Source organism: Pelodiscus sinensis, chromosome 11, assembly GCF_049634645.1.
Source record: "Pelodiscus sinensis isolate JC-2024 chromosome 11, ASM4963464v1, whole genome shotgun sequence".
Taxonomy (NCBI): Eukaryota; Metazoa; Chordata; order Testudines; family Trionychidae; genus Pelodiscus; species Pelodiscus sinensis.
Window position 1 is genome coordinate 31,195,596 of NC_134721.1, and position 21,194 is coordinate 31,216,789.

At 45.3% G+C, this 21,194-nt stretch overlaps 1 protein-coding gene across 2 annotated transcripts in view; it reads left to right on the plus strand.

Moving 5' to 3' along the window:
• The first annotated feature begins 542 nt into the window (after positions 1-542).
• Positions 543-21,194, plus strand: part of FGD3 (FYVE, RhoGEF and PH domain containing 3) — a 204,074-nt gene continuing 183,422 nt past the window's right edge. For both annotated transcript variants that reach the window (XM_075938919.1, XM_075938920.1), the window contains exon 1: positions 543-892. In XM_075938919.1, coding sequence (XP_075795034.1) covers positions 877-892 — 16 coding nt within the window. In that variant the 5' untranslated portion in view covers positions 543-876. The remainder of the gene's footprint in view (positions 893-21,194) is intronic.

Consider the following 21,194-nt stretch of genomic DNA (forward strand, 5'->3'; position numbering starts at 1 on the left):
TTTGAAATTCTTGACATTTTGTTGTGTGTAAATCTTCTGTATCCTGTAAAGCAGGCCTTTGGAATCTTGGTTCTGCTCTCCATGGGATATCTTTGTACCTCCTTATTAAGTTCCAGGGGGATTTTCTACCCTAGGTTAAGTGCCTGCTGCCCCAACCCATACCTGCTGTCTTATTCCATGTTCTGAGCTGCCAGTACAACAGCTGAGCTGCACAGCTTGGGGAGAAGTGTGTGGAGGAAGCAGCCTTGTAGGACGCCGCAGCAGCTGTTGCAGGGGGGCAAGGCCATCAGATTTTCACATGGAGCAGGCAGGGTGATGTTGGTCTTTGGGGGCAGCTGTGCCAAAAAGAGGGTAGTGCCAGTGTCAGATACTAGCCCAGGTAGCTCTGCTCCATGGGGATGGATTTTTTGGCGTCTTCCCCCCCCCCCCCCCATATTCTCTGTCCAGACAGTGGAGGGGGGGAGAAGAGGAAGGGAGGATGTGGGAGGATCTAGTTCTTACCCCCCTCCCCTGAAGGAGGGGGGTTGCTAGTGACTTCAGTGGCCTGGGACAGCCTAGAGGAACTTCCAGCCGCCCCTGCCCAGGCTGCCAGGGAGTGGAAGCCCCCGCTGGCCTGACGTCCCTGGTGCTCCGCCGCGGGGGCGCTGCAGCCCGGACCCCCCCCTCCCCTGCGGGAGGCGCCGGCCGGCCGCAGCCTTTGGGGGCGCCGTGTCCCTCTCGCAGCCTTGGCGGGCGGGCGCGATGCGGCGGCCGGGTGGGAGGGAGAGGAAACCCACCCCCCTCGCCAGGCAGCCTCCTTTGTGAGGGCTCGGCCGTGACGCGCCGCCCTGCCCGAGCCGGAGCCGCGCCGGGGAGCGGCAGGCAGCGCTGGAGCCGATGGAGCTGCCGGAGGGTGAGTCGGGGCCGGGCCGGCCGGGGAGTTGTCCCGGGAGAAGTTTCCCAGCCGGCTCCGTTCCCGCCCGGGAGCGGACTCGGCACTGGGGGGACGCGGGCAGCGTCCGGGCTCGGCGAGCGCCCAGCTGGGGAAGTCGGGACCGAGCGCGGCTGCTCGCCTGAGCCCCTCCCGGCCCGTCGGACTGAGGCCTGGGAGGCAGAGGGGGCAGCCCCCTTCGGAACACGGACCCGGCGGCGGGGGCGCCTGGGGCGGGGGAGCTGCGCCGTGCTTGGCTCGGCGTGCCCGGGAGCGAGATTTACTGAGCTCCGCTCTCCCCCCGGCGCCTCCGCAGCCCCATTCATTGACTCTGCCTTGGGCTGGAAGGAGACCGGGGCAGGGAGAGACCAACCCTTGTGGCCTGCCCGGAAACAGGCAGCTAGCGCCAGCCCCGTCAGGCGTCCTAACTCGGACTAGTTACTTCTTAACCAGGGCTCCTCGGCACCAGCCGACCCCTGGTCTCGGCGGAGCCCTGCCAACTCCGTTGCGTGGTCTCGGCACGTTTGGCAGCCCGGCCCAGCTGCTGTGTTCAATTATTGTGCAGGCAGCTCTGCATGCGGCTTGCACCTTTGGCTCCAGAGAATCCTAGGAGTGCTTGGGGCCTCCGGGCAGGAGCCAGCTCTGAAGAGACTGGCCCTGCCGAGACCTTCTCCTGGTTTTGGGGGAAGTCAGCGGGGCGACAGTTGTGTCTGAGCAGACAAAGGCCTTATCAGACTCCTTATCGGAGGTTCAAGTTCAGCACTTAAGTCTGGGCTGATAAGTTTTGCCTTTGTGAGCTCGCTTGGCAGTTTGTAACATTCATTTGCACAAAGGCGAGAGAGCAGCTCCCTTTCAAAAGGCCCACACCATTAACTCCAAGTACACGTTTAATGCTGTGGTCTAGCATCCCTGTTAGGGTGAAATGACAAGAGGATGAATTACAGATGGAGCATCGGCCTTTAGTCTTTACAAGCTTGACTCACCTTGTGTGGCAGCTATCAGAATCTAGCCCTTGATGTTCTATAGTATCAACTGAGAGATTAGTCATGTCTGTAAATACAGTACTGAGCTGTGTAAATATATTTTTAGATCCTTCGAAAACCACATAAAGCCTATCTAGTTAAACGCTTATTTTGGAATGGCTATTTATTTCCTCAGCACAGTTACGACCTACCAAGAAAATCCACATTTAGGCACTTTTGAAAAGCGTTGCTCTTTTTTTTCTATTTTTTTTTTTTGAAATACCTATTGGAGCTGTTACTGCTTAACATAAACCACTTTCAGTCTGCAAATTGAAAACCTCTGGGCCATTATGGTCTATTGCAGCTAGCTGACTGCCTTTTGAAAACCATACATTCTCATACAAAAAAAAAAAAACAGCACACAAACCAAAAAAATCCCTTATGAGATTCATGTTTAGAAAATTGGCTGCATACATTGTAGCTGCTTTTTAAACCTCAATACTTAAGTCACATTTTCCATTTGAAAACTGAGTAGTTAAACTATGTTAAAGAGACACACTCTATTCAAAATCCTCCCCAACTTTGAAGATTTGTGAAAGCAGACTTTTTTATAGTCTAAAACAATAGAAACGTTTGTACAATTAAAAACATTTCAATTAAAGCATTTACTTTTTTCAGACATTCCCAGTAGCATCTGAAACCCAAACACTGCAGTACAAATGCATTGGAAAGTCACTATAAACAAAAGCGATAGTGACCCTATTGACTTTCTCTGTCCAAACGGAGAAATGCAAAATGTAAATGGAACATAGTGACAACATATTGGAAGTTAAAAATATTCTGTCAACATAAAAAATCAGTACTAACATCAACACAAACCACTCTTTCACCTTAATTAATTTTGAGTGTTATGAATAACATAGGTAATGATGTATTCTGAACATACCTCAAATTAGCACAACTGCTTTTATAAATTGCCACTCAAAGTAAAGTGGGGCAAATTCATTCTTGGTGTAACTCTGTTAAGTTTTTTCACCTATGTTACTTAATCTTTAGATTAATAAAGGTGGAAAAAAGCATGTTACAAATTGGACTGAATTAAATGGAGTGCCACTAGCAATGGTGTCATGGATTCAGAGCAGGGATGTAATAGCATAACCATTTAAATGGTTAACTGGTAAGCATGACGGTTACATGGCCACTCCTGGCCCCGCTTCCCAGGAGTGAGCTAACTGCCGCCCTGCACTGCAAGCAGGAGTCTGTGCATGCTGGGAGATGGCTTAAAAGCTGTCTCCTGGTGTACATCTGCTCCTAGGGAGCCGGGTGCTGTCCCGCGCTGCAGACTACAGTATAAAGCTTATACTGGCTCCCTGGGAGTGGGACAGGCAGCTGGGAGCCAGCTCTTGGTTCATACTGGCTGATGGCCCCACTCCTCGGAGCCAGCTGTGCTGAGGGCTCTGCGGTATTCTACGACACAGGCCACAACATGCAACTGAGTTACGGCTAAGATTTTCAGCTGTTACATGGTGAACTAACTAACTGCTTTTTAGCATCCCTAATTCAGAGTTTTCATTTTATACATTCAAAGTCCCAAGGACTCTCCTTCCTGGGAGGAGATGCAGGTTTAGTCAGCATGGGAGCATTTGCAAGGTAAGCAGGCCGGCAAAGCTCCTCTTCTGCTTTAGACACTGGAGCCCTGACTCAGCCAGGTACTTACGCATTTGCTTAAAATCAGGCTCCAGTATTTAAACAGTTCTGTCATCTCACACATTTTATTATGAGTTATTTGGTTTTTTCCTTAAATCCCCAATTTCTAGAGCCAGGTATTTACCAGAGAATCTCACTCTTTTTAATGGAATTTACATTTCTAGCTCTTATAGTTGCAGAGAAGTTATAGAAAGGCTCAGCAATTCATTATTTTAAACATTTCTGAATTTTTAAAACCACCTCATAACTGCTAGGGACCTGACTCGTTATTTCTTAATGCTTGGGTTGGCAATACCAGGATTTGTCCCATTTGACTTCCATTCAGCTGTTCATATTTGAAATCAGGCACATACTTAAGCATATTGCTCAAACTGGGTCTGGGACACTCTGCTTCCTGAGGCCTCTCCTTTTGTCTCTCTGAACATGCAGGCAGGAGTCCATTGGCTTTCTTCCCTACGCCATAGCTCGAAGGCCCCTGCTTGAGTAGGCACACATTGGAACAGCCGCGGCAAGGGAATGCTCTTTCAGAAACTTGAAGCCGTTGGGGAATTTCCGTGCTTGTTGCGGATCTGCTAACTGAATTGACTATTTGCACAGAGCAATGTTTCCCATTGACGTGCAGAATACATTTTGTTATGTGGACTCAGGCATGTGCAGATGTGTATCACCAGTAGAAACACATGCTGTTATCTGAGGGTGCTGTGGTGGCTCTGCTAATCAGCTGAGGGGTATTTTACTCTTCCCTGGGTGGCCCTCCGTGCACTCAGCTGACAGGGAACAGTGGCAAGGAGACCAGAGTTTTGGTGTTGATTAGGGCTTGAGATGCCTCAGAAATGCATCGAGACAGCAGGCATTTAAATAAAAGAATGGTGGTAATAAAACAGGACAACAAGGGTTAATGTGAAATACAAACATCTGAGTGATCAGGGTGGAAGGAGGACAGGTTGGGGAAGCAGGGCTGCCTGTGCCACTTGGACAGAGGGAGAAATGGCACTGGAAATCAAAATCCACAATAAGAATTTCATTGTCATTATCAGTCTGGGTGTATGTTGTTGGTCTTGTTTATTTGCATTGTAAGCTCTTCAGGGCAGGCACTGGGGCTAGGATTTTCAAAGGACCCTAAGGTATTTAGAATCCTAATTCCCATTGAATTTCAATAGGATTTGAGCACCATACTCTTTAATCCCTTCCATTGTGTTTATATAGTGTCCAGAACAATGGGCACTATACAGGCTTTCTTGTTCCTGACTGACGCCTCTGGTGCTACTGGCCAAATCCATCTTTAATAAAAATAGTACGTGTACTTTTTTATTAAAAGTGTTTGCAGCTTACACGTGTATTTTTACGTTTATAAATTGGCAGGAAAGCTTTCTCTGGGGCAGAGACTTTCTATGTCAAGTTTGCACTTGGAATGTGTTTTTCATAGCCCATTTACAAACCCCTAAGATAAAGTTTTATAATAGCACTATTAACAGACCCTATGCAATAGGGATGCAAATGTTGCCCCACTAATTTGTCTGCCACTGTGGCTTGATCTGAGTTAGTCCATTTGAGGATTAAAAGGACAGGGGAATGTAAATGTCAAAATGCGAACACTAATGTTCTGTTTCTCATCTGACCATACATTTTATCCTACTGAAGCAACTATAAACTTTAAGATGAATTTAGTCTTCCAGCCTAGTTTGTAAATGACCCTTAAACTATTATTCATGATTCACCATATACTGAAAATTCAGTAAAAACATCTGAAGCTATTTGCAATAGCCTGTCATCAAAAACTGAATCTTAATAGTGGTTTCTAGTGTGAAAAATAAGCAGGTTTTAAGATGCTTAAAATAGATGGACTCTTGAACAAAGAGTGAGTTACATATATGTCACGTGTAAGACAGTGTTATGTCTGCAGTAAATGCTCTCTATATATGGTATAACCAAGATAGAACAGATATTATGTTCCGACAAAATGTTTGTTTAAAAAAGGAGTTGTTACAGTTCTTTTTAAAGTGTTAACATTTATTCAGTGCTCAGTGTATTTGCAGTTTGCAGGACTGTGTTCCCGCTAAAAGAACATTACTTTTTTTATGGAGTGGACTAAACTGGTTGAGAAAAAGCGGTAGTAACTATTGCTGCATTTTCTTTTTGAAAAACTGTAAGAAGCTTGAAACTCTTGGTTCATTTAACTTTCTCTTTTTTATTTGTTTGCAACTATTGCAAAGCGATTAACAATGACACACTTTCAAAAGGTTTTCATTTTTCAGATAATCTGAAATCATAATAGTGTTGCAAAGCCAAAAATTCGGGAGTGTTGTCTATTTTACAGATGTAGAAACTGAGACATAAATGTTCAAGATACTTTTCCTTAGGTTAGATGAAGAGTCAGCATTAAGAGTTGTGTTGAGATCTCTTAGCTTCCAATATACTGTGCTTTCCACTAGGGATGTTAAAATGTGTCTAATCAAGTAAAAGTGTAACGTCTGCTAAAATTTTCAGTTACACGGTTACATGCAGGAGGGGAGGCAGCTTCCCTAAAAGCTGGCTCTCCACATGCACTGGCTCCTGCCTGCCTCCTCTCCTACTCCCCTCCCTCCCCCCCACCCGCGTGCTGCTGCCTCTGATACTTTGGTAGCAGCACAGCTGGGGAGAGAGACAGGTGGCTCCCCGGGAGCTGGTGTGTGCCAGGAGCTGGATTTTACATTGGCTCCCTGCACATATCAGCCCACACTCAACAGTGACCTATGTGTACACGGTTACATTTTCACATCCCTGCTATCCACTAGCCTGCACTCTTTTCTGTTATTGCTAATAGTTAGCACATTTGGTGACTATCACTTTTCATGATAAGTATCAGTGGTTGGTGAGGATCCTGAGCCCCATTTTCAAGAGGCACAATGATGGTAAGTGACTCACCCAGTTTTTACACATTCAGTCCATGGCAAAGCTGGCAGTAGATTGAGAGAGTCAGTATAACTAGAATTGTAATTTGTACTGTAGTGTCCCAAAACCTTCTGAGTATTTGTTTAAAACAAAAACAAACAAACAAAAACACCCTTTTCATCTAATGGACCATCTCTGTATCCAAATTCATTATAAGCAAGTTCCTCTTACGCTGCGTCCTACTTTAAAGGACTAGAAAACTGGCTAGTAGGGAGGGTACAGAAATGTGACTACCTGGTGCACCTGTCTGAGGCATTAAGTGGAGTCAAAGTCAAAGTCTCCTTTTATTTCTCCTTGATTGTGCATGATTAGGGGATGAAGACCAGTGTAAACAAATACTTAAATTGAATGGAAGACTTGTGTTTCTGCAAACACTCCTTAACTGTACACACTACTCTGACTCTACTAAGTACAGTATTTTGAGATCTCCATGATGGTTGTTAATGACATAGTTTCCCAATAATAGCACTATAAAGTGCATTGCTGGTGTGGCCTCAGTCCGCTAGTGCTTCAAATTACCTTTCTTCTGCCTCTTTATTTTGACATCACTGACTTCTGCTGCTGTTTGGTCCTTTTGTAAGTAAAAAACATACTTCAATGGAAGTTATCCATGCTATCCACCTTCATGCAGTCTCTTCATTTTCTGTCCACACCTAGACTCTGGCCCTGCTGTGAAAGAAATTCGTGGCAAAACTCCCAATGACTTAATGGGGCGGGAAGGGGTACTTAATGTGTGTCCTTCCACTCACCTGTGTTTGCTGTGCACCTCTCTTCTTTTTCATAAGTGGCTTTTCATTGTCATTTATTATCAAGGGAGATTTAATCTAATTTGGTCTGTGTTCACCCGGAGAGTGAAAAAGCAATCTAGAATTCAGCAACAGGGATGAAGTAGTGACTCAGCTATCTGTAATTAAACAGCGTGTAAGTACAGTATGAATTTAGTATCTATCTGACAACACAAGGCTTTCTGCTATGATTTTTGCTTTTTGTTACAAGCTGCCAGCCAGATTTCCATTTAGAGGTGGTAAGAAAATTGCAGGCTATGATGGTTTTGATGTGGAAACTGCAATTTTCAGCACTCACCAGAACTTATTATAGTTGACGCAGACTGGAGTGGTTTCATGACCCCATCCCTCATGTTGTTAAGACACTCACTCAGTTTTGTCCTGGACTGCTCCCTGTCATAACTCAGTGGGGGCACTGACGGAAATGCAGGAGGAGGAGGTGAACACTGCGGGGGACCTGTGCAGATCATGTCTAGGCTCCCCTGGGATACTTGTCCCACTCGCTACCTGCACTCAGCCTTGCTGGCACTGGCCTCACACTTTTCTGCCTTTGCCAGGTGGGGTAGGCTGGACTCATTGACAAAAGAAGCTTTTCCTTAATCACAAGGACTTGGTCATGTGCCACTGCCTGCCCAAACCAAGGGATGGGCATGGGGAAGCCCAGGTGAGCGGGACAGGGTGAAGGCTGGGGCTTGTCTCTCTCAGGGCACAAAGCTGGGATGGGGAAACCCAGTGGTGCCAGTCTCCTACAGGACCACTACGGTCTATGAGCTAAGGCCAGCTCTAGGTTATAGAGATTCTCTTCCCCCCTCCCTCCCCCCAAGTACTGGATGAGTGGGAGCAGAAGGTCTATGCTGCCAGCTTGACAGCTAAGAAATTAGAAAACAAAAGGTTTAAATTCTGCATCTCTGGAGCCGCCCACACACTTGCAATCCCCACACCGCCGTCCAGGAGGCTCCCATGCTCTGTAACTCCACCATACCTCTACCTTGACATCACCGCTTCATGCACCTGCCCATCTTGATGGAGGGTGGCTGGGCCACACTTGAGTAGCATTGCAGACCTGTATGCCAGATGACAATGCCACTCTTTCAAGTGAGGGGGAAGATGGTTTGTCGTGATACTTGAACTGACTGCACCAGAACTGGAATTTCAACAAATTGTCGGTACAACTTGTGACAAAAATCCCAACTTTATTACAACCATATTCATTTACACTAAGCCCCCCTTTACACCATTCTGGCAGTGTAAAGGGGCCTGAAAGGGGTTACTTATAAGGTCATCTACCCCTCCTTTAAAGTCTTGTCCACTGCCAGAGCTGTGCTGAGGCTATAATGAAATCCCCGAATCAGTGGTTGTGAAAAGCTTAACAGCTGTGACTCATTGGGGTCTATTCTGTGGTAGCCTTATTAGGCTGTAATAGCATGAGGAAGATAGTTGTCAGTGTTTAGGAAAACTAGTGTCAAACATTGGTTCCCTCTTCCGCAAGCAGTAGAGAGATTTTAGAGAGTAGGGTGTTCTTAATAGGGAAGAATTGGAACTATGTTATAAAAAACTTAAAAGACTTCTACAGTATGCTTTAAAGTGGTAGGAGCATCAGTTGCTGTTTTGAAGCAAGCTCTTTATTGAATAAGAAGCTGGCATCTACCAGTGAATGGAATAATGTACAATTCATACTCTTCAAATTGGCTACTAGTAGGCAAAGGCATTCCTTTAATGACAGTATCTTTAAGGAGTTAACAGATGGGCTGGGAACAGATTACAGGAAACTCTATTGTAAGAGACAAGGAACTATTAAACATCTTAGGGCATCATGAACATGAATATGAATAATCAGATTCTATATAAGTCAAGACATATTTCATTTTCTCTTTTTAAATAATTAAGTTCAGGGATTCCTTCACAGATTGCTTTGATGCATCCTCTTAGAAATCTCTTGGATGGATGAATATTTAGTTTTCAGAGTTGTTTCATGTATAACTGCTGAATGAATGTAACATTTATAGAGCACTTGCATTTTTCCTCTCTCTTGTCACTTGATAAAAAGTCCATAGCTGAACTGATGTGCAGTGCCATCACAGAAGAATAATCACTTCTGCCACTACCATTTTATGATAGACAGTACATGTAAGCTGGTTTATGGAGCAGGTGAAAAATCTACTGATTTCAGAGGCTGAGACCTAAAGAATTCACTCTCAATCATAAATCTAACCTGCATCCTGGAGACAAAAGTTTTTAGGAACAGTGTGCACAGACCTTTACAAGTCCTATTGAAACCAACCCCAACATTTTTGAAGGCCGCTAAACTCTGTGTTGAGGGCCTACCTGATTTTCAAAAGTGCTGTGCACACAGCAGCTCCCACTGGGTGCTCAAGTTTTTGAAAATCGGGCAGGTACCTAAGTATGAATGTTAGGCCAGTGGGAGCTGCTGATATTTGTAACTTCCAAAAACTTAAGCATTTGGCCTAGTGGCCAAGTGCTCGAGCAGGTTTCTAAATATGGAAGTATAAACTTGATTTCAGGCTCCTAATTTTGAAAATCTAGGCCTTCCTTTTTCTTATGCTTGCAGGGCGTGAGCACAAATGCTTTCTTGGTAACTTAACCCTGAACAAATATTTACATTCGTCAGGTTATGGTGATTCCAACAAGGATTTGAAGCGTTGAGGCTAAAAGGGGGATGGACTTCATTAGTTGCTGGCAGTCCAGTTCCATCACACGTGTACAAAATGTGCTGCGGCATTCTCACAGAAGGAAATTCCTATAGAAGTTTCCATATATGAATGTGGTACCTCTAGGCTACGTCTACACGGGCAGTGGAACTACAAAACTTTTGTCTTGTAGTATTAAAGTGACATCCCCACTCTCCCTGAAAGACAAAGTTTTGCCCAAGACCAGCACTGGTGTGAATGGCACTTTGTTAGCACGTTCTCCCGCTGACAAAGCTACCGCTACTCGTTGGGATGGAAGTTTTCTGTCAGCAAAAGAGCCAACAAACAATGGCTACGCTGCATGACTTTTAGCAACCTGTCTGTGGTGCCGCACACCAGTCTTCCTGGCTCCCGGCCTTCTCTCTCCCCCCTGCATCAGGCTGGGCTCCCTGCAAACCTGCCACAATGCACAAGGACTCTCTGATCCTGGAACAGGACCATGGATGTTGCTGGACCAGAGAGTCTCAGTTTATAGAGGTACAATGTGTATCATCAAAAGGAGGAGAAAGATAAATGAGAAGAGAGAAACGTTTTGAAAAAAGAAGGTTTTAGATGAAAGGTGAACCAATAAATGTGAAACATTTTTAAAAGAATTAACAATTCTAGAACACAGGGGTAGCCGTGTTAGTCTGTAACTAAAAAAAACTTAAAAAACAATGAATGGTCCTGCAACACCTTAGAGAATAACAAAAAAAATATAGATAGTATCGTGAGGTTTCTTGGGCCAAATCTGGCCCGCCAAGCCACTAGATCTGGCCCACCAAGACAGCTCTGCAGGCAGACAGGCTGGTTTGGTTGCTGGCTGGTAAATCTCCAGGCCAGAACCTGCCTCTGGCACCCCAACCCCTCCCTTCCCCAACCCTCTGCCCCCCCCACAACATACCCAAACCCTCTGCCCGTCTCTTGCACCCATACCCCCTCCCAGATCTGGCACCCCATCTCCTGCACCAGATCATAATCCTCTTCTACCCTAGGTCACATCCCAAAATCCTGCACTCCAGTTCCCTGCCCTATGTTACAACTGCCTTCTGCACCCAGCCTCCATCCCAGACCCTGCATCTCCATTAATATCATGGAAGAGTGCAGCCCTTGACCGCTTCCCAAAAATATTGGTATGTCCCCCCCCCCCCCCACTCCCCTGTTAAAAATTATTGCCCACCCCTGCTCTAAAGTGCTGCCGGACCATTTGTTGATTTTTAACTTTTTTTAAATTATAGAACAAATAATCTGAGCTAAACCATGGACATTGTAAAACACAGGAAAAAAGATACTTTGGACATAGAAAGAAAAATGGAGAACAGGAAGAGAAAAGAGAAATAAATGGAAAAACAATTAAAACAGGCCTTTTTCACTGAAATTCTGCTTTATTATAGCATCTTCAGTGGAGGTTTGGCAGTTTCCTGGGATGCGGGCCAGGGTTCAGATTTGGAAAGAAATGGCTAACTTTGTACCTGGCTTTGGATGTTTAGAATGAACAGCAGCATCCAAGATCCAGAGCCTTTTGGGAAAAGTTAACAGGTTGGAATTCTTTGTTCTTTGAGACTCCTCTGCCGTGGCCAGTTACAGCTGGTCAGAGAACAGTGCATCGAGCAGCACCTTGCCCTGGAGCAGCTTCAGGAGCTCAGCCAAATTGATGATGCCATTGGGCTCAGGCGCCAGGGCACAGCAACCAGGAAAATGACTAATAGAGTCGGATGGAGGACGATATCCTCAGCTGGTGTAAATCAGAATACTTGAATTGGAGCCAACGGATGAAATCCTGGCCTTAGTAAGTCAATTGGAGTTTTGCCATTGACTTCAGTAGGGCCAGGATTTCACGCCATGTGTGTGAGAGTGAAGTCAATGGAGCAGCACTGATTTATAATGTCTGAAGATCTGGCCCACTAAACTGAGACAGGCTGAAAAAAAAAGTATTTGAATTACTGAGCTCCATTATTGTTTGCATTAAAGTAGGGAACATGTTTTCCTAATTAAAAAAGAATTGCATTGGATATTTCCCATTCCCATTCTTCCAGATGTCAGAGAAACCAGAGTTATGGGATAGATTGGTTTGCAGGTAGGAAAAGCTTAGCCTTTCCAGTTTCCTGTTGTAGGCAGGTATGCCACCTTCACGGGGCACTCCCACCTGATTCAAGTAATTGATGACTTGAACTGAGGCTTTCCGAGGAGTAATTAATGGAGCCACTTGCTGAGCCATTCTGTAGCTCTGCATTTCTAATTGCTATTGAAATTCTCTGTCTGTTTCTGAGCAGCAGAAAGGCACAGAGCCAACTGTGGAAAATAAAATGATTCCAAGGGCTGGATGCATCAAAGAAATAAAGGTAGAATTTTTTTATTCTTTTTGTTTCTAACATTAATAAATAAAGGGCATACTCATTCAGCAAATGTCTAGTTGTTTAAACTTGAAGTACTGTTGACTAAACTTTGAAGTACTACAGAAAATAGAAGATCCTGGTCTTTGAAAAATTCTATGTATGCTTAACTTTATGCATGTGGGTCATTGCATCGAAATCACCAAGATTACAGAGTTAAGGCCACGTGCAGGTCTTTTCAGGATCAGGACCTTGGCTTTGATTCTTTACCACAGGAGGCCTATGTCTGCATGAGAAGTAGCAAGACCAGTTTAGAATCCAGGAGTTTCCTACCTGGCAAGTACATGCAATATCACAAAGGTTCACCAACTGAACAGCAGATGGATAGTAACAATATACAGAAAAATCCACACTCCCTGGTGTCTGCTGTTGCTTGAATCAGCAAGCTCCAGCTTTTGCAGTTGGATAGTAATGATGAGTGAGCGGCCAAAGCAGCTGCTTTCGCAGTGTTGCAGAGCATGGAGAGTACCTACCACAAGATATTTCTTCTGCATTTGTAAGCAGAATCCACTTAGGTTATAATGGGGTAGCACTTGCACAAGCTAAATATTTTTAATACTGATTTTTATTTTTTCTTCTATACATCCAATTAAAGGTACCAAAGAACTAGTGCATATGAGTTTGCAAGTATCATGGACACTCTCATACTGGTGATAGGTAGAGACGTTAAAAATTGTTTAATAGCGTAACCTATAAAGCTTAGCTTTCTACTGCTGAGCCCTCAGTGAAGCCTCCACAGGAGTGGAGTTGCCAGCCCAGCTCCTGAGGAGGAGGCTGAGTGTAACTGACACCAATAACTCATAAGCATCTGCTTTATTGGTTAAACAGTTAGTTGTTTACACCTTAACATCCCTAGTGATAGGTCTGTTCTAGTGTCTTGTTTCTGACAGTGGCCAATGCCAACTACTTCAGAGGAAGGTTCAGGAAATAGGGTTAGGCAGTTATGGGACAAATTCATGGAAATTTCTTCCTAACTCACATTCTAGATTGGCTTATATCAGGGGTCTCAAACTTAGGTTACTTTCGGTTAGGGCCAGTGTCAGTCCTCTAATCCTCTTAGTGAGTCAACAGGCACCCCCTCTGGCAGGGCTTTGGTGGTCGGGGCAGGGATCTCTTTTCATTCCCTCCCCCCCCACGCATCTCCTGGCCCTGCCTGCCAACCTGTGTCTCCCTCAGCCCTGCCTGATATCCCTGGACGATTTAATTTCCCTTCCGCAGGAGTACTCGGTGCCATCACTGGTAGCAGAGTGGGACTGGAGCAGCTTCTGGGTTGCTAGGTTTGCACCATTGCTGGCTCATTCTTTTGGCCTGGGGAGAAGTGTGTGCAGAGCCATCCCGTCCACAGGATGGATTGGCGTGGCTGCCCCATCCGTCCTATGGATAGGGTAGTGCCCTATACTCAAGTTAGGGCCCTGGGTGGCCTGGGGACAGCAGCAGGGCTTTCTCCCTCACCTGCCACACACACTCACCACGGTAGCGGGAGCCTTGGAGAAGTAGAGCTACTCAGCAATCTGCTCTGCTCCCCTGCCATTTTCCCAGGCAGCTGAGGCTGGGAGATGCAGCAGAGCAGATGCTGCTGCATTGCTCCATTTCCCTGCAGCTCCCGCTACTGTGGTGAGTACGAGGGGGCATGACCTCAGCTGGTACCCCCGCTGGGTGCCCTGTAATTCCTGTGGCTACGTCTTTCCGGGGAGCGTGCTTGAGGGAAGAGGTGCAATGCAGCAGGGGGAGGATGGAGCAAGGGCAGGAAGAGGCGTAGGGTGGGAGCTGAGCCGGGGCTGGATTTTGAGGAAGGGTACAGATACCCCCCACCCCGGGGCCACAGGGATTTGCATACCGGGGGCTCGTCTACACTGGCCCCTTTTCCGGAAGGGGCATGTTAATTTCAGCGATCGTAGTAGGGAAATCCGCGGGGGATTTAAATATCCCCCGCGGCATTTAAATAAAAATGTCCGCCGCTTTTTTCCGGCTTTTAGAAAAGCCGGAAAAGAGCGTCTACACTGGCCCCGATCCTCCGGAAAAAGCGCCCTTTTCCGGAGGCTCTTATTCCTACTTTGAAGTAGGAATAAGAGCCTCCGGGAAAGGGCGCTTTTTCCGGAGGATCGGGGCCAGTGTAGACGCTCTTTTCCGGCTTTTCTAAAAGCCGGAAAAAAGCGGCGGACATTTTTATTTAAATGCCGCGGGGGATATTTAAATCCCCCGCGGATTTCCCTACTACGATCGCTGAAATTAACATGCCCCTTCCGGAAAAGGGGCCAGTGTAGACGTAGCCCAGCAGCCATGGAACTGCTTGCGCTGCAGATGGCCCACGGGCTGTAAGTTTGAGACCCCTGGCTTATATCCTGACACATGAGTATTTATGTCCAAAATTCTTATGTTCAAATTCTGGTTTCACTAAAGTCAATTGGAGTTTTATTATTGACTTAGTGAAGCCAGGATTTCCCCCAAAGTTTTAAAAACTTTCCTATTGTAATTCTGGAGATTCCTGTCATCCATATAAACGTCCAGTCCTGCAAATTTCTTAACCTCAGTAATATCTTTTGGCAATTACTTCCCCAGCTAAATGTGTGCTGTGTGTGAGAGTTTGGAAAAGGGGGTGAGGAACGGTAAAAGAAACCCTTCTTTCCTTGTTACAGTCCTGCTGATTTAGCTGCGTAAAAACGAATAGATTAAAGATCACTATTTCAGTTCTTTGGGCACACTAAAATTTGATCTCTTGGTTTTGACATTGAACTTGTGCCCTCCGGCCTTCCTACAGCTTTGCAGAATTCTCGCATGTTGAACTTGAGTTCATTAAGGGAAACCCACAGCAGATTGCTTCTGACTGTATTATAGGGGGCATTGTTAGTGACTTTTTTTCTCTACATGGTTTGTGACATGCTGAATAATCCTATCCAGGCTCATTTCTCAAACACCTGTTGAATTATAACCTGTTTTATTGGCATCCAAAAGGGCCTTTGAGAGTACCGTTTACTTCTCTGCCAATCAATGGATTTGTGATACATTTCAAGATAGTAATTTATTCTTTTGTGTACAGCAGTGTTGTAAGTTTGTCTAGAATTCTGTGTTTTCTCACTTTAGCCCTGATTCTGTGAACCCGCATATCCTTAACTTTCAAGGGAATGGTACTACTTGCATGCTTAAAGGGAAGCAAATGTTTGCAGGACCTGGGCCTTAACTAACAGCTGCTATTAGCTAAATTGGCAGGATATGGAGGTGACTTTGCTCAGGACGATGGACAACAGCTGTACTTAGGTTTTATTGCTATGAAGAGAAGATATTTCTGTTGGAAGTGCACACAAGGCAGGGGTACAGGTTGAGCCTCCCTGGTCTGACACTCTGGGGACCTGAGTGGTCCCAAACAAGAGAATTTTCTGGATCAGGGGAGGTCAGGTGTCTGGGATCTCCCAGGGCTCCCCTCCTGGCTGCTGTCCTGGGAGAACCCGGAGGCTTGACCTCCTCTGGCTAACCTGCCTAGCTCAGCTCCCTCCTGGGGCTCTGCTCCCTGCCTCAAGCCCTGTGTGGAGTGGCAGCTGCTCCTGGGGTGTTCCCTGACCCCATGTGCATGTGCTGGCAGTTGATCCCTGGCCATGTCCCCTGCGCAGTGGCAGTTGTTCCCAGAGCTATCCACCCCCAGGTCACTGGCCCCCGATTCGCTCTGTTCCCAGCCACTCTCAGCCTCTGGGGTAGGGGCTCTCAGGTCTAGTAACATCCGTGGTCCAGAGAGTCCCGGATGAGAGAGGTTCAACCTGTACTTACATGCTGGGGAGAAAAATGGAGTTCAACACAAAGCCTCCCGTCAACTGCTGGTAACTGAACTAAGGATGTTAAATATTGATTAATTTACTAGTTGAGTAGTTGATGGAATTTCCATCGACTACTCGACTAGTTGATAGGCACTTCTGCATTCCTCCTTTGAGATGTACAAGAGTCCCCAGCGGGGTCTCTTGTGCATTTCAAAGTGGAAGCACCCGCATGGAGCCTGGGGTCAGCGGGGGACTTTGAGTCCCCCGCTGACTCTGGGCTCCATACAGCACTGCTGCTTTGAAATGCCGCACAGACCCAGCTGATTCTGGGCCCTGTGTAGCATTTCCATGGAACCTGGTATCAGCTGGGGACTCCCCGGCTGACTCCAGGCTCCATGCGGCATTTCCGTGGAACCCAGAGTCAGCTGGGGAGTTCCTAGCTGATCCCAGGCTCTGCCTGGCATTTCAAAGCAGCAATGCCGCATGGAACCCAAGATCAGCTGGGGACTCTGGTTTCCACGGAAATGCCTCATGGAGCCCGGGGTCAGCTAGAGAGTCCCCAGCTGACCCTGGGCTCCATGCAGCACTGCCACTTTGAAGCACTGTGGTATGTTTCAAAGGGGCAGCGCTGCACAGATCCCGGGTTTCTGTGCGGTGCTGCCCCTTTGAAATGCTGCCATGGCGTTTCAAAGTGGCAGTGCCACATGGAGCCCATAGCCTCTCTTTTCCCCCCCTTTGCTGTCTCTATCTGATAGAGGGAGCAAGGGGGAGGAGGGGAAGAGACTAGTCCTTAACATCCTTAAATTGAACTCAGGTGTTGGTCGTTAAGAAATTACACTCATTTGCAGCAGCCCACTGGCTGGAGAGGTGACTTTTTTTGTGTCTTAAGAATCTATGAGAAAAGGTATCTTAAGGTGGTACCTGTAATTAGGGAGTAGGATGAAGAAGCCACCCTAAAAATCTGTCTCTTCGTTCACCCATCACATCAAGACTGTGTGTAAACTCTGCTGTTTTTTTCTCCACAACATCTTCTAGATCCAACCTTTTCTCTCTGACCAGATGGTGAAGAGACTTTTCCAGGCATGGATCATCTCTTATCTTGACTATTGAAACTGTTCCCTCTGCGGCCTCTCCAGCATCTATATTACTTCTCTGCCATCCATAGGCAAAGCAGCTGCTAAAATCACTCTCCTAATCTGCAGAATTGACTGTCGTCCTCTTTTTGAATTTCTCTACCATATCAGGTGGGGGACTTCTTGAAGTCCCTCAACTTGGCAGAAGCAGAATTCAAACTCATAGAGTTGAAGGCCAGAAAGGACCAGATCACCTACCACAGGGGTAGGGAACCTATGGCCCGGGGATTGGATGCAGTCCACTGCTTGCCTGGATCCATCGCCTGAGACTCAGTGTTCTTCCCCCCCCCCCCCCCCCACACACACTCTGCTAGTGCTCCAGCCCCCCTGCTGTCCTCCCATAGAGCACACAAAAACTACTAGCCAAGGATCTGGTGTGCAAGGGGATTGCGGAGAATGTCTTTCTCCTGCTCAGTTGGGGGCTGCGTCAGTGGGGAGGTTTTTTCTGGCTTCTCATTTGTGTGTGGCCCCCAACCCAAAAAAGATTCCTCACCCCAGACCAATGGTCCATCTAGCCCAGTATCCTGTCTTCCAACAGTGGCCTATGCCAGATACTTCATAAGGAATGAACAGAACAGGTAATCAACAAGTGATCCATCATCCCCTGTATTCCACTCCCAACTTCTGGCTTTTAGCTTTCACATCATCCCTGGCAATGAGTGCTACAGGCTGACTGTACTTTGTGTGAAGAAGTACTCCCTTTTGTTTGTTTGAAATCAGATACCTGTTCATTTAATTGGGCGATTCCTGGTTTCTCCTCATACAGTAGCTAATCATTTTTGTTACTCTGAGGTATCTAGTTCTGAGCTTTCTTTTTTTCAGATGTAGTGACCAGACCTGCACACAGTATTCATGATGTGTCCTGACCTTTGGCATTGCACACGCCACTAAATTGCATCCAGACACATCTCTTACCATTTGCCTTTAGATCATGCTGGTCCACTTCCATCACCCCTCTTCTCATTACGTTGCTTTAACGTGAAATAGCCTTTATGAATGGGTGTACCAGGTCTCTTGTTCAAAACTTCAAATCCTTCCTTAAGACCCATTGTATTATGACACATAGAATGACTAAAGGCTTGTCTTCCTGTACAGCTGTGATGCTCAATTGAAGATATTCGTACACTGACAGGAGAGTGTCTCCCATTGGTGTAGTTAATATCCCTCTCTCCCCTGCCCGGAGAGGCAGCAGTTGTGTTATCAGAAGAAGATGTCTATCCAGGGGGTTAGGTTGGTATAACTACGTGGATTTTTCACACCCCTGAGTGATGGATTACTCCAGTATAGGTCTGTGTGATATACCTGGCCTTATAGTGATATACCTGGCCTTACGCTTGTGTAACCTGTAGTAACTTATGCTGTGTCTAGACTACATCCCTCTGTCGATAGAAGGATGTAAATGAAGCACTTTGAAAGTGCAAATGAAGCGGGGATTTAAATATCCCGCACTTCATTTTCATAATTGCGTCATGGCGCTCTTTCGAACAAGCGCCATTGTGAAAGTAAAACTGCAGTCTAGACGTGGTTCTTTCGAAAACAGCAGGCTTTTTCAAAAGATCCTGTAAACCTCAAAAAATGAGGTTTACAGGATCTTTCGAAAAAGCTTGCCGTTTTCAAAAGAACCGCATATAGACCATGGTTTTACTTTCGAAATGGCGCTTTTTCAAAAGACCGCCATAATGCAATTATGCAAATGAAGCATGGGATATGTAAATCCCTGCTTCATTTGCACTTTCAAAGTGCCTCATTTATATTCCTCTGTCGACAGGAGGGACGTAATCTAGACATAGCCAGTGAGGCTTCGTAGCTTTGTAATGGCTAGATCTCTTTTATAGAGGTTTAGGAATGTCTACTCCCTCTCAGTTAATGGACTTGACCCTGAGGGTCAGGTATTTGAGGCTTAGACTATGTTTACATTTCAACCCCTATAGCAGTATGGCTGAGGTTCTCACTGCAGCCACTCACTGCAGGTTCTCCTGTTGCTGTAGTTAATCCAGTTCCACAAGTGGGAGTAGCTAGTGATGGAAGAATTTTTCTGTTAGTGATCTAGTGCTATATAGACCTGGGGTTAGTTTGGCTTAACAACATTGCTCAGGTGTGTTAATTTTTTATCCCGAGTGATGCAGCTGGGTTAACTGCAACTTTTTAGTGGAGACCTGGCCTTATGCTTCTGGATCCATAAACCTGTACATGTGCAAGTTGTTTTGTTGAGTAACAACATAATCTTATTGCTGTGGTCACTGTCTTTTCTTCGTGAATCCTTACTTCTGTATTTTGTGTCCTTTTTATTACACTATGTATTAAATCAGACTCAAAGCTCTTTGAGACAGGGTGTAATGGCAATTGGGGGTGTGGCAAAATAACAAAACCAACTATTGCTGTGATTACATAGCACTACTTGCTCATCATGGTTAATAACTTCAGAGGCTTTGTTTCAGAGTCTGCCTTCAGGCAAAAATAATTTTGATTTCATCAACTGATATAGGAACCATAGAATCTAGTCCATTACACATGAACAGATATATTTATTTCTGATCCTGCATAACTAAGTCAACATATATATGTGTATGTTCCTCTTCTCAATATTTTTAGCAGGTTTTATGTCCCTCTGGGGTCTCGTATTTTAAATTTTTATATACAGGCAGTCCCCGGGTTACGTACAAGATAGGGACTGTAGGTTTGTTCTTAAGTTGAATTTGTATGTAAGTCGGAACTGGTACATATTGTAGGGGAAACTCTAGCCAAACATTTCTCCAGAGCTCAGTTTTATTCTCCCACACCTCACTTCCCTCAGTCCTTTATTCTCAAGCTGAGGTGTCTGCTGAGAAAAGCCGCTCTGTCTCTCCCTGGTCTGCTGGGGAGGGGAGCGCTAGCTTCGCGTCTCCCTGGTCTGCTGGGGGGAAGCAGCTAGTGCGGGGTTGCCTCACCTCGTTTGTAAGTAGGGATCCGATGTAAGTCGGATCCATGTAACCCGGGGACTGCCTGTATGTTTGTATTGTGTTTAAAAAATTTTGTAAGCCACCTCGAATATTTTAATAGAGAGGTGAGGTAAAAATATTTAAACAGATAAATAAAATAAATTACTAGTGATTGAGTTTGTAGTTTACTTTTAAAAGTGCATTAGTAGACTTTGTTTTAAAATTTCAAATTATCCTTCAAATTAAATTTCTCAAACTGAGGATAATGGCTAAGCAAATTATTTACAATGAGATTTTAAAAATAGATTAATTTTGTGAGGCATTAATTTTAGAACAAGTACCTTTTAAAATAGTTTGATTTGAATGTGGAGTGGGATTTTAAGTGACTCGGGCAACAGTCCCATTGGAAGACAGTTCTGAAACTTATTTTTGCAAGGCTTCTGGAAATCCCACCTTCAGTGTGTTCAGTACATTGAGTATTAAAAGATATTGCCTAAAGGAATAACCCTTTCCTTCTGTCTTCCCTGCTGACTACTCTGGTGCCAGATATCAAGGGGAGTCACACTTAAAGAGATTAGCAGAGGACAGAGTGAGATAAACCCTTGTCTTAACAAGCAGGGTAGACAGTACTTTCCATGATGCTCTTAATGTGTCAATCAGAGAATAGGGGAGGAATGTCATTAAGGCTGATATGGTGGGGATTGATAATTTTTGGACTATTTTAATGCCAATATAGTAGACTGAGACTGTCTACTCATATTATGTGCCTATAGTGAAAACACATTTGTTTTACAAATATGTATAAAAAGGGAAATGTTTTAATGGGAACTGTAGCACTGTTTGATACAGGATGGTTTATGTGTAGAACTCAATTTTTTAATCTTGCTTTTGGGTTTGAAATTTATTCTAAGATATCTTAGTTATGCAGTTTTAAATATTAATTGTTTGTGCATCTATAATTTGCTAACTTGTGTAAATGAGAAAAAATTGTTGTTGAAGAGTTTTCTTACAGGTTGAACCCA